Here is a 13,755-nt window from a genome sequence, read left to right as displayed (position 1 = left end):
TTCAGGAAAAATCAAGTATCTAAGGATCAAGAAAGGAGGCCCAAAACTCCTATGTCAAAACTGTAAATGAAATGGCATAAGGAAAAATACATAACTGACAAAAAGATGCAAGCAAATGGAAACATTCTGTGCTCCTCAACTGGAGAATTAACATTGTGAAAATGATACGCATTATACAGATTTAGTGAAATCCCTATCAAAGTTCTTTTGACAAGGCTGAGGGGCAAGGATGGGGATTGGAGTACATCATTTAACTGACTCCAGTCCAGTCCCTGGCACCACATGGCCACCCCATCTTCATTGTGGCTTGGTGGTTTATAACACTGTAGGACCCAAGTAATTTTGAGCCTGCACATTGAACCTATAGTCCAGTTGGATGAGAGTCACTAGGGAGTGGCCCTGGGTTCCCTGAACACTGCTTGGGAGGTCCACTCTCTCTAAAATTTCCCATGACATTTTTTAAGGACATAGAATAAATATTGCTAAATTTTATAGTTTAAAAAGCACAAAATTCCCAAATAGATAAAATCCCCTGAATTTTGAGATAAAAGAAGCTAAGAGGCACCACAGTTCCTGAGTTTAAAATATATCATAAAGCTATAGTAATCAAAACAGTGTGGCACTGTACACAGACCAACTCTCAGAGCAGGGCATTCCAAAGAAGTATCAGATAGGCGATCAATTAATTTATGGCAAAGGGACTAGGTGTATTAAGTGGTAGAATGAAAGTCTTTAACAAATGGTGCCAGGAAAACTGGTTAGCCACATGTGAAAAAATTGGATTCCTATCTTACACCACACAGTGTCAAATTAAGATGGATTAAAGACTCAAATATATCTAGAAAAACAGGCAGAACTCTCCATGATATTAACTTGAGAGGTCAATATCATGATGTTTACTTGAATTGCTCTACTCTATTGGCAAAGTAAACAGAAGCAAAAATAAACAGGGATATATTAAACTAAAATGTTTCTGTACTGTGAAAGAAGCTATGGCTGAAATAGACACCTTACTGAATGGGAGATATTTGCATGCCCTACATCAGATAAATAAAGCACCCACAAGACTCATCAAGTAAAAGCTACCCCATCCAAACATAAGGGGAACAGCTGTATAGACACTTCCTCAAGGAAAACATGCAGATGGCCAACTGCGTATGAAAAAGTGTTGCTTATTTCTGATTGTCATAAAAGTGCAAGTCAAAATGACAGTGAGATTAACATGTCATGTATGTGGCAATGGCTTATAATAAAAAGCATGGAAACAACCAGTGCTGATGGGGATGTGGTAAAAAAAAAAAAAACAGCCCTTATTCAGTGTTGGTGGGTCTGTTGCATAGTTTAACTTCTATACAGTATAGTATAGAGATTTCCAGAAATGAAAAAATAGAACTATCATATGGCCCACATGGCTGACCCGGGATCAATTCCTCTGTCTCTCTTGGAGAGCCCAGCAACCTATTGAGAGTATTCTGCCCACATGGCAGAGTCTGGCAAGCTACCTGTGGTGTATTCGATATGCCAAAAACAGTAACAAGTCTCACAATGGAGACATTACTGGTGCCCGCTCAAGCAAATCGATGTGTAACGGGATGACAGTGACTGACCATATGGCCCAAAGAATCCACTTGAATGTTTACCCCCAAGAACATAAAAAAAAAGTTAATTTAAAAATATTTATGCCAAACTTGTGAGAAACAAAGATGACCCCACCCCATAACAAAAAGGAAACCGAAGTAAACTTCATTAGCTGAAGTGAAACACTATTGAAAGGACAGCAGATTTGAAGAACAGAAGAAAACTGAAAACGTTATTCAAGTACTGGAAGAGGAACTGTCAACTTAGTATTTTATAGTTAGTGAAAGTATTCTTTAGAAATAGAGGACAAATCAAGACATTCTTGGAAGAATAAAATAAAATTTGGTGACAGGAGGGATAGTACAGGGGTTTAGATCCTTGGCTTGTTTGCATCTGGTCTCGGTCTCCAAGAATACCAAGTCATTCCTAAGCACAGAGCAAGGAATCACTCAACCTCGAAAACCCCTGGGTATGGTTATCCCAAAAATATTTATCACTAGGTCTATGCTGAAAGAGTAACTGAAAGTTCTTTAGCTAAGAAAGAGATGTTAAAGAATATGCTATAGGAATGGACTGGTAGTGCACTGAGTAGGGTGCTGGTCTTGCATGCAGCTGAGTATGGGCTGGCCCTGACTCCCACAAGGTCCCCTGAGGCCCTCCAGAGGTGATATCTGAGCACAGAGCCAGGAGGAAGCCCTGAGCACTGATTTCTGGGTGTGGGCCCAAAGCCACAAAGCAGACAAAAAGCAGATAGTCAAAAGGGACAGCCTGTAGAACAGGAATATGGGTGATGCATTTAGAGGAAATATGTTACTAATGGAAAATGTAAGGGGAAACAAAGTGTCAACATTTCACTTTAGCTGGTAAATTATTGACAGTATGGAATGTGTAGTACTGCACTGCACTGTAGTCCCATTGTTCATCGATTTGCTCCAACAGGTACCAGTGAGCGGGCACCAGTAATGTCTCCATTGTGAGACTTATTGTTATTTATTGACAATATGGAATATAGATAAATGTGTTACAAATAGAAATACATATAAAATGTATAAATCTAGTTATAAACATGTAACAAAACAACCACTAGGAAAGAAAAGAAATAAATACTAAAGAATACTACAGGTAAGTGAAAATAGAATTGTAAAATATGTTACCTCAGCCTAGGAAAGCAAAACCAAAGGAACAAAAAAGTTCACTAAAATATTGAAAATGTCATAAAATCCACATTTTAAAAACCTGGACTAAAAAATGAGTTTAGTAAGGTTTTTTTCTCTTCATTCCTGGCTTCTATAGTAACACATTTCTAGCAGCAGAACAGTAAAAATGTATCCGCAAAACTCTAACTTCTGTATTATTTATTTCATATATAATGTTAAAATTGTTAAGTACATAAGCAGCACATTAATAATTGAATACTTTCCTTGCCTCTAATGTCAACCCTTATTATTTACTCTGAAACAAAACTTCTTTACAAGAGGTAATTCATATTTGTAGAAAGGATATGAGTTTTGAACTTAAGTATAAATCCTGCCACAGTACTTTATGAGTTATTTAAACTTGGCAATTAATCTTATTTTCCTGAACCAACTTCTTTCTGCTGGCCATACCCACAGGTGCTCACTGCTTACTGTTGGCTCTGTGCTTAGGGATGATTCCAGGCACTGCTCAAGGAACCACACAAAGTTTGGGGGATTGAACTAGAGACGACACTTACAAAGCAATGTGCTGTACTATCATTTTGGCCTTGACTATTTTTCTACTCATTGCAAATCAATAATAACTTTGAAATTAAACTGTAAATAACCTGAAAAGATATAGATGGGAAATTTTGCAAATTTTGTACCACGAAAATGTTGCTTGTATAAAATAAATTAAAAAAAATAAACTATTCCGTGCAATGTATTTGCATGGTACAGGATTCACAAAGTGAGAAAAAGATAAAGCTTGTTCTCCTTTACAGAGAAACAAACCTCTCTTCCTGATTCCTGTGACCTACTTACTATGTACAGAGGGAAGCTAAAGAAAAATTTTAATGTGATCATTTTCTTTTTAATTGTAACAGATTGAAGATCTCAAACAGATAAATCATGGCTTGGAAGAATATGTTAGGAAACTCTTGGATAGTAAGGAGGTGGTAAGCAGTCAAGTAGATGATTTGACCAACCACAATGAGCATCTCTGTAAAGAATTGATTAAAATTGACCAACTAGCAAAGCAACTAGAAAACGAAAAAAATTTTGTGGTGGATATCGCCGACAAGGAACTTGAAGAAGCAAAGGTACTAAATTTACCATTGATCAGAATTTTTCTTTTGGCCAGGATCTGGGGCAGGCTTCTGTGGCTCTTGAGCTCCCTCTAGAGTGCTTGGCGGACCCTGTGGGGCCAGGGATGGACACAGAAACTTCCTGTGTGCAATGTAATGTGCTCAGCCCCTTGGACTATCTCTCCAGCCTCGGATCTAAGTTTAGTTTAAAAATACTATCACTATTAGGTGCAGTGGGAAAAATTATGTTCTAGTACTATTAGAAAGTTGACGTAAATATCTATTTTAGCCCCAAAGTAGAGAAGAGAGTAGGAGGGAAATTGCCATAGAGGCAGGGGAGGGCTGGGATGTGTGTGGGGGGGGGGTCGGGGGGCGCGTACTGGGAACGTTGGTGGTGGGAAATGTGCACTGGTGGAAGGATGGGTGTTCGCCATTATATGACTGAAATGCAAACATGAAAGCTTTGTAACTTTGTCTCACAGTGATTCACTTAAAAAAAAAAATCTATTTTATGAATAGCAAAACCACCAACCATAGTAAGGATTACAGATAGGATAGGAATTAGAAAAATTCATCACCAGTGTTGGGGATATGAACAACTAATGTCTGTGGTCATTGTCATTTAATTTCGGGGTGTTTAGTTTAGGTATCCAACTACTGGGGAGAGATTTTTTACCTGAATTGTGGGATGAGGCTCAACATAAGAGTATTTCTGATTTGAGAACTAAGAAACAATGTTTGGATTTTTAGACTACATGAGATTATTCTCTAGTTATGTGAAATAGAGTCTGAGGCTGAAGAGTTGATTTAGAATTAAATTTATTACTGGGAAGAGTTTACTTTTTTATAGTCTTTAAAATATTTTTTTGGGAGGGAGGGTTGAGGGGAAATCCTCTGAAGCATTGCTTGGCTCTACCAGGGTTACCCCACGTGGTGCTGTGTGGATGCCAGGTATGTTCTGCAGCCCTTTGAGCCCATCTCTAGCCCTGAGTCATTTCTTCAGTGGTCCACAGAGTAATTCTTTTATCCCATTATAATCTTTTGATATTTACTATTACATTATATATTGCTGTTATTAAATTACATCTAAACCTTAATGGCTTCAATGACTCATATAGTATACAGTATCTGTGAATCAAGAATTCAAATTAAGTGCATGATGTCTCTGAAAATGATAATCAGCATGATGACCAGAGAGAAGTCATGGCTTGACCATTACTAGACCATTTGCTCTTGATAATAAATTACTGTGGGATACCAGTAGAACTTTGGCAGGAAATTAATTTCTTGCCAGAAGATGTCTCTAGTTTGCTTGATAATAGTTGTTTTTTTTTTTTAGCTGATTTTCCTCTTCCCTGGCCCACACTTGATTCAGAGAGAAAGGAGTAATCTTCAGTGTACAATATAAAAAATACATGCTGTCCCTTATGGTTTGTTACACAGAATCACCATTACATGCCCCCAGGTCAGGAACCCATGTGAAGGGAAGGAGAAGGCTGCAAGCTGCCCCTCCTTGGCTCCACCCAGCTCTGGACCTATGAAACTGAGGCATTGTGGCGTTGGGACTCTGTTTGTTACTCAGGATCTCCATTTTGCCTCTCAGGCCAGGCCCCAGCTCGGCCTTCCCCCCACTTTCAAAGCTCACAACCACACAGTGACCACACATTTCTACACTTTTTTATCCCTCACTGTGATCATACAAAGACATCCCACATTTGCTCACCTGGCTGCACAACACCACACAGGAAATACCTCCAGGCTGTCTAAGGCAAAGTGAAAAAGCAACTAAGGAACCTCGCCATTCTTAGTGGTGAAGATAGAAGGTGATAGCTCTGAAGACTTTACCAGTATTGACCAGCTGTAAAATCTGTCTGATAAAGATTTTAGAGAGCAAATGTTGAGGATGTTTAAGAAGCTCAAAATGGAACAGATAGCTAATAAAACACAAGAGAACAGAAATAAACTACAAGCAGAAATGACAGAACTAAAGAAATGAAAAACTCATGGGAAGACCTCCGTAGTAGAGTAAGAGTAACTGAGGACAAAAAACAATGAGCTCTAAGATGAGATGCAGGAAACCTCTAGACAACAGCAGAAAATGGAAAAATAATCCTCAAAAATTAATGAACAGCAGGCAAGAGAACCCTGGGATGAATTCAAGGGAACATCAAGACTCTTCAGGATCCCGCAGAAACAATAGTTAAATAAATTATTACTGGGAAGGTCCCAGAGTTGAAGAGTGCACAGACCTAGATTAGGAGGCCCAAATAAAAAGACTCCATGATACTTCTAATCAGAATGACAAAAGCCATAGGTAGAGATAAAACACTGAAAGCAAAAAAATCAGCAAAGGAAAGTACATACAAAGGAGTGTCCTTAAGATGAGGAGCAGATTTGTCAAACAACACCTTTTAGCCCCAAAGACAATGGTTGGATGTAGTAAAAACAAAAAGCAAAAGTAAATACAACCAACCCCCCACAACCCCAGTAAAATGATTGCCTCAGCAAGAGTGGTTTATTCAGCCAGACTTTCTTTCTTTCTTGAGATTTCAAGAAAAAAATCTTTTACTTTTTAAAAAGTTGTTCACAATTTTTTTCACTCAATATTCCAACACCAGTCCCACCACCATTATTTTGGATTTTCTCACTACAACCCAAGCCTGCTCCCAAAGTAGGTCCTAAATAGTGTATTTTGTAGTGCTTGTAATAAATAATTCACCAAAAATGATCAAAAAATGTTTCCTTAGAGGAAAATGTGTGAAGATTGTTGTATCTCACCCTGGAGCCATTAAGCCTTTGTATAAGAGATTACTAACATGTTGGTACAGGTCGAGCCTTGTGTGCTTATGTATATCACTTGTATCACTTGTCATCCCGTTGCTCATTGATTTGCTTGAGCAGCCACCAGTAACATCTACATTCGTCCCTGTCATATGCTAGTGTAGCCCAATGGCGTCTGCTCACTCCAGGAACACGAAGAGCCTCAAATCATTCATTCAGGGTCTTGACGAAGAAATCTGACCATCTCATAGGTGGGCAGTCAGGTGTTCTTTTGACGTTCCGTGGATTGCAGTTTGTAACGGCTCTAGTTCAGCGGTCATCTCCAAATCACATTATGTGTCCAACCCATCTGATTTTTGATACCTTGGCAAACAAGACAGCGTCCCTGATTCTCAATCCTTGACGGAGGTTGGAACTCTGAATTCCTTCTCTCACTTGAGTGAAACGTGATACTCCAAGCATAGCTCTTTCAGTTCCTCTTTGGGAGACCCGAATAGCGTTCTTATCCTGTTTTCGTAGAGCCCAGGTCTCTGAGGCTTATATTAGTGCAGGAAGAATGGTGAAGTCGAAAAGATATGCCCGGAGCCGGAGGTTCTTTGTCCTCTAAACAACTTCTTTGACGCTCTTCAAGGTGTTCCACATCACTCTCTACCTTCTGCGCAGCTCAGGTGCCAGGTTGTTTGTCATGTTGAGTTCTTGACCTAGGTACACATAACTGCTGCATTTGAAGATGTTCATTCCATGAAGAGCAAATGGAGCTTTCTGCGCTTGAGCATGTCGCAGATGCACCAGGCCCCGCCATCATGTAGAACGACGCTGGCGAGTTTGTGGACCTGTATGTGCCACGGAAATGCTTGGCGAGCAACTGCATCATTGGCGCCAAGGACCATGTGTCCATCCAGATGAATGTGGCTGAGGTGGACAGAGTAATCGGCAGGTTCAACGGGCAGTTTAAGATATATGCCATCTATGGAGCCATACGCAGGATGGGCGAGTCCGATGATTCCATTCTCTGCCTGGCCAAGGCTGACAGCATCATGTCCAAGAACTTCTGAGGGAATAGCGCGGAGGGGGAGTCCTGCATGAATAAACGGTGCAACCCCCCCCCCCGCAAAAAAAAAAAAAGAGCAAATGGAACGTCAATGTTTCACCACCTCATCATGGTGAGGGGGTGGCAACGGTGCCAGCTGGCAAAGAGTGAACCAACAGGTGCTGCCCAGAGATGCAGGCAGGTGCAGGGCTGAACTCCTTGCATTGACTGTGTTGATCTGGCCAGTACTTTCTGTACGTTACCAGCATGTCCATGCACAAGGTGTGTGGCGTGTTTGTCAGTGTGCAGATCATTATAACAGGCCACCTACATAGCAGAGCCTGGCAAACTACCTGTGGCATATCAATATGCCAAAAACAGTAACAAAAAATGGGCCTCATTCCCCTGCCCCTAGAAGAGCCCCCAATAGGCAGCATTGAGAAGGACGAGCAAGGAGAGGCTACTAAAATCTCAGGGCTGAACTAGGCAGCCAAAATGAAGAAGGACTGAAATGACTGTCTGCACTTTTAACGCACACATGCTGGCATCAGAAGCATCCATGGAGGACCTGATGGTGCAAGCGCAGAAGATCAAGTATGTTATTGGATTGACCGAGACAAGAAGGCATCGATCACATCACACTCTTTTTGACTCTACAGAAGAACTTTTCCTCAGAACATGCGACAGTAGAGGCGTTGGTGGTGTCAGTGCTCTTGTCAACACGAACTTGACCATGAGCATTGATTCGTTCAACTGCCTAACAACCTGAATCAGATGCTTACGTTTGAATAGATGTGGCTTGTTGCCGGCAGTTTCTGTCTTCATCATCTATGCACCAACATTCAATTACGATGAAGAAATTGAGAAGTTCTACACGGAACTGGAGAAGTTCTATAAAGAAGACCACACCTTCTACAAGTTCATTGTCAGTGATTTTAACACCAAGATAGGACTGAGAAGGTCACCCAAAGAACTCCACATCAGGACCCATGGCCCAGAATGGAACGATCAGGGTAAGAGACTGTCTGAGTTCATCATGTTGACCAAGACCATCCATGGTAACTCGCAGTTCCAGAAGGCTGAATCTAAATGCTGGACATAGGAGTCTCCTGGTGGACAGTTCCACAACAAAATTGACTACATCATATTTAGTCGACCTTGGCCATGAGCAGTGATCCGTTAGAATGCCTAACAACCCTCATAGGTCACTTACATTTGAATAGATGTGGCTCATTGCCTGTCCTTCCCCCTGCCCGCAGGCTGCACGGCCTCTCGGGCTGGGGGAGGGCGGCAGGGGGCGTGGCAGCGCCTCGCCAGGTGCTGGGTGTGGGAGGGGCAGGCTGGCCTGAGGCTTCTGGAGGGTTCTGGTGCCCCCGCCCCCAGCCCCCGGACAGTTTTCACCCCAGAGGCCCAGTTCTGGGACTCTTGTTTTCCTCACCCTCTGACGGCGATTTTCATGAGTTTCCGCACCTGAGTCCAAAAGTCCGAAGAGTAATTTTGGACAGGACCCTTCACGAGAAAGAGAATCACCTCGATAATGTTTTCACTTCAGAATTTTGCATTCGTTCAGTGACTGCACATGTCTGTCTAGTCTCATGCTTTTTTTGTTTGTTTGTTTGCCTGCTGTGTTAAGAATTTTGCCTTACAAAAAGGACTGTTTTCGGTTGGTTTGCAGTTCTGGGTGGGAATCAAGCCCAGGGCCTCACACTTGCAAGACAAGTGCCTTAGCGCAGAGCCACACTTGCCAGTGTTTCTGGAGCAGGTCTCTCTGCTCAGTTTAGTGTGATTTTGTAGTTTTCACTGGTCTTTAAAAACTGTCACAAGTATTAAAACTCCAGAAGCTAATTTTTCAGACATTCTGCTTTCGTTTGAAAAGGTATATTTAGTCATTTACGGATCTGTTTTTTGTTTGTTTGTTTGTTTTTGGGTCACACCTGGCGATGCACAGGGGTTACTCCTGGCTTTGCACTCAGGAATTACTCCTGGCGGTGCTCAGGGGACCATATGGGATCCTGGGATTTGAACCCGGGTCGGCCGCGTGCAAGGCAAACGCCCTACCCGCTATGCTATCACTCCAGCCCCTCATTTAGGGATCTGAATATTTTACTTTTAATAAATCTTAGTATTTTGTGGCAATTTCATGATGCAAGCACATTCTTTTGTCAGAGACCTGTCAGCCTGTTCAAAGATTTAACATGTGTTCAGGAGCCTCCCCCTCCCCCACTTCAGTCAAGAAAATAACTTTTTGAACTAATAGTGAAAACAACATTTTCAGGTAAATTACCAAATGCACATTGAATTAATTTAAATGTATGGATATGCAGAAAGATTTTATAGGCTAATTGAAAATCTTGTTTTGAAATGTAACTTTCTGAATTTTTCTCTATTAGCTATGCTTAATTTTTAAAATTAATTATCTCCAATGCTGCTTGGGTTGGGACTGGGTCTCTTCCACCCAGATTCCCCATTTTCCAGTAGCTAGGAAGTCACACCCAGAAACTGCCCCAGGTGCTGTGTAATCCCATCAACAGCCAACCTCTCAGACACCTGATAGCCTTGTTCTCCCTCTTGGAGAAGCTACTGAGAGTTTACTGCCCGCACGGGAGAGCCTGGTAAGCTCCCTGTGGTGTATTCATATGCCAAGTGCAGTAACAATGATGGGTCTCATTCCCCTAACCCTGAAGAGCCTCTAATGTGGCACTGTTGGGAAGGATGAGTAAAAAGAGGCTGCTAAAATATCAGGGCTACGATGAATGGAGACGTTACTGGGCCCACACGAGCAAATCATTGATCAACGGGATGACATTGATAGTGATACAGTGATAATCAGTTGATGGTTTTGCCTGACTGATGTAGCTGTAGTCCCAAAATTCCACACGGAAATAGACCACCATCTCCTTTGTGCGAAATTTAACTTCACAAAGCGCAGAAAAAGGGCTGCAAAGTTTGAGAACGACCACCAACTGGGAGCTCTTTGGCACTATTATGGCAGTATGGGAAAACATATGACAACATTGAAGAGGAATATGATCTACTGGTTCAGCACCAGTAGATTGTGTGAGGAATGCCGAGAGAGAGAAAGCCACAAAAAGACGCCTGTGTTCAAAAACTCTTGAGCTCATTTGCCAGTGTGGTTTGGCACAAGCCTGAGGTAATCACAAGCTAACGTCTGAGCTCACAAATCTGTGTAGAGAAGTGATAAAGGAAGACCTCAAAGAGAGAAGAGCAGCAGTGTTGGCCGATGCGGGGGAAGCCAGGAAAAGTATTCGCAGCACCCGCCTGTCCTTTGCAACTATAAGACCAAGATGACTGCCCTCCGACGTCCTGATGGATCTATTACATGTTCCAGAAGGGCAATGGAGAAGGTTATCCATGACTTATACTCGAATCTCTTTAATAGCCACATCCACCTGCCCATATACCAAATTCTGCAGGATGAATATGTCATTCCTCGAGTTCTCCCTTACGAAATCTGACACGCTATTTCGTCAGTAAAGAAGCATACAGCACCTGGTCCAGACAAGGTGAGACCTGAACACCTGAAGAATCTGCCTCCAGTATTCATCAATACACTAGCATACTTCACATGCTACCTGTCTGAATGTAAGGTTCTGTCCCAATGGAAAACCAACAGGACTGTCCTGTTGTACAAGAAGGGAGATATCCATGACATCAGCAACTATCACCAATCTGCCTGTTGTCCATCGTCTACAAGTTATTCACTCGAGTCATCCTGAATAGGATCAGCAGAACACTAGATGAAGGACAACCATGTGAGAAGCAGGTTTCCGAAGAGGATTGACCATATCCACAAGGTGACCAAGCTCATTGAGGTTTCGCGAGAGTTCAAGATGCCACTCTGTTTAATGTTCATTGATTTAAAGAAGGCCTTTGATTCTGTTGAGACTGAAGCGGTCATCAAAGCCCTAGTCAAACAAGGCGTTCAAATTCAGTACATCAGGATCCTTCGTGAACTGTATTACGGATTCACCATCAGGATCTCACCATTCTACAGGAAGTGATCACCAATTTAAAGAGTGGGGGGTCGCAGGGTGATAACCATTTCACTGAAACTCTTCAGTGCCACCCTGGAGAACGTCATATGAAAACTGGAATGGGAAGCAATGGGAATGAAGATAGATGGTCGGCAACTACACCACCTCTGCTTCACTGATGACATCATTCTAATAACACCAAACATTAGCCAAGCAGCACAAATGCTTACCAACTTGAACTGTGAGTGTGGAAAGGTCGGACTACAGCTGAATCTCATGAAGACAATGTTCCTGAGAAACGGATTAGTTCCTGATGTTCCATTTGGTCTCAATGGAACGAACATCTCTGAATGCAGCAGTTAAGTGTACCTAGGTCGAGAACTCAACATGACAAACAACCTGGCACCTGAGCTGCGCAGGAGGAAGAGAGCAGCGTGGAATGCGTTCAATAGTGTCAAAGAAGTTGTTAAGAGGATGAAGAACCTCTGGCTCTGGGCACATCTTTTCAACTCCATCATTCTTCCTGCACTAATATATGCCTTAGAGACCTGGGCCCTAAGAGAACAGGATAAGAATGCTATTCGGATCTCTCAAAGAGAGTTATGCTGGGAGTATCACGTTTCACTCAAGTGAGAGAAGGAATCTGGAGTTCTGACCTCCATCAATGTTTGAGAATAAGGGACACTGTTTCATTTGCCAAGGCGTCAATCATCAGATGGGCTGGACACGTAATGCGATTTGGAGATGACCGCTGGACTAGAGCTGTTACTGAGTGGATTCTATGGACGTCAAAAGAATGTGTGGCTGTCCAGCTACAAGATGGTCAGACTTCTTTGTCAAGATCCTGAACGAATGGTTTGAGGCTCTTCTTATTTCTGGAGACGCCATTGGGCTACACCTGCATGTGACAGGGATGAATGGAGACTGTACTGGCAAATCAATGACCAATGGATGACAAATGATACAAGTGATATGTATATCTACATATACATATATACTTATATATACATACATATGCATGTATATATTGTGTTTTTTTATCGAGATTGATTGCCTTCTGTTTTACACCCCACCCCATCAAATGTGGTTTGCTAGTCTTGGTACATCTGTGGAATAGAGCATGAGATGTTGTGCGGCCACATTTACTCCAGGAATGCTAAAATTTTAAATAGGATGATACAACTGGAGTCTGGGTGCATCACTGCAGATTGTTGCTCTCTTCAACATTTCGTGGGTATGACTGCCAGGTTCCCAGAAGAACAGGGAGATGGGGGGAGGTCGTGCATTCCCGACTCCATGAGAGCCTGGAGATTTCAGTCACAAAAGCCACATATCTGAGTTTTTCAGCAGATTCATTCTCTTGGATGAGGCTTGTCCTTGAGTCTGTGGAGATTGACCGGGAGTACCCAGACAGACTTTAATTCAGATTTGAAGGAATGATGCACTTCATTGAAATTCATAGATTTGGAACCAATTTTATAAGGACCGAGGGGGCTACTTTAAGACCAGTAAAATGTCACAAGCACACCAAAATTCTGCAGAGAGATGTCACAAAACTTCATAATAATAATCTCTCTCAGTGTCAATGGTCTAAATGTACCAAATAAGAGACACAGAGTGGCAGGATGGATTAGAAAATTAAATCCAGCCTTCTGCTGCTTAGAAAACCAAATTTGGGCAGTAAGGGCAAACATAGACTCAAAGTCAAAGGGTGAAAAACAGTATTTTAAACAGGCAACCCCCAGAAAGAGGCTGGGATGGCCATACTAGTATTAGACAGCATCATTTTCAGGACTTAAGAAGTGTAAGAGACAGAGAGGATAATTTTTTTAATGATCAAGTGATACCAGGAAGAACTTACATGTAAACATAGGCACACTTAACCAGAGGCCAACAAAATACTTAAAATAGGCTTGAATGAAGACATTGATAGCAGCACAGTAATAGGTAGAGACTCAAATACCTCTCTATTACTGCTTGGTAGATAAACTAGATTAAAACTCAGCAAGAAAATACTGTATTTGAAGAAAAGAAATGGAAGAGAGGTCCTTAGTAGACAAGAAAAGAAAGGGCCCTTATAAATGACACAGCTTAAGAAACTGGAAAAT

At 41.8% G+C, this 13,755-nt stretch overlaps 1 protein-coding gene and 1 pseudogene across 10 annotated transcripts in view; both read left to right on the top strand.

Annotated features, from left to right (window-relative positions):
- The window catches only part of TSGA10 (testis specific 10), a 132,545-nt gene that overhangs the window by 14,570 nt on the left and 104,220 nt on the right, over positions 1-13,755 (top strand). For 9 of the 10 annotated variants that reach the window (XR_008627461.1, XR_008627462.1, XM_055123508.1 and 6 more), the window contains one exon: positions 3,641-3,856. Coding sequence is in view for 5 of the 10 variants with exons in the window: in XM_055123508.1 (XP_054979483.1) it covers positions 3,641-3,856 (216 nt within the window). In the remaining 5 variants the exon portion in view is untranslated. Of the gene's footprint in view, positions 1-3,640; positions 3,857-13,755 lie in introns of those variants that run through there. The other variant, XM_055123510.1, reaches the window with a different exon arrangement.
- Positions 7,426-7,677, top strand: LOC129400142 (40S ribosomal protein S21-like; annotated as a pseudogene).

Source organism: Sorex araneus, chromosome X (genome assembly GCF_027595985.1).
Source record: "Sorex araneus isolate mSorAra2 chromosome X, mSorAra2.pri, whole genome shotgun sequence".
Classification (NCBI taxonomy): domain Eukaryota; kingdom Metazoa; phylum Chordata; class Mammalia; order Eulipotyphla; family Soricidae; genus Sorex; species Sorex araneus.
Note: the sequence above shows the minus strand (reverse complement) of the source record. Positions and strands in the feature narration are given on the sequence as shown.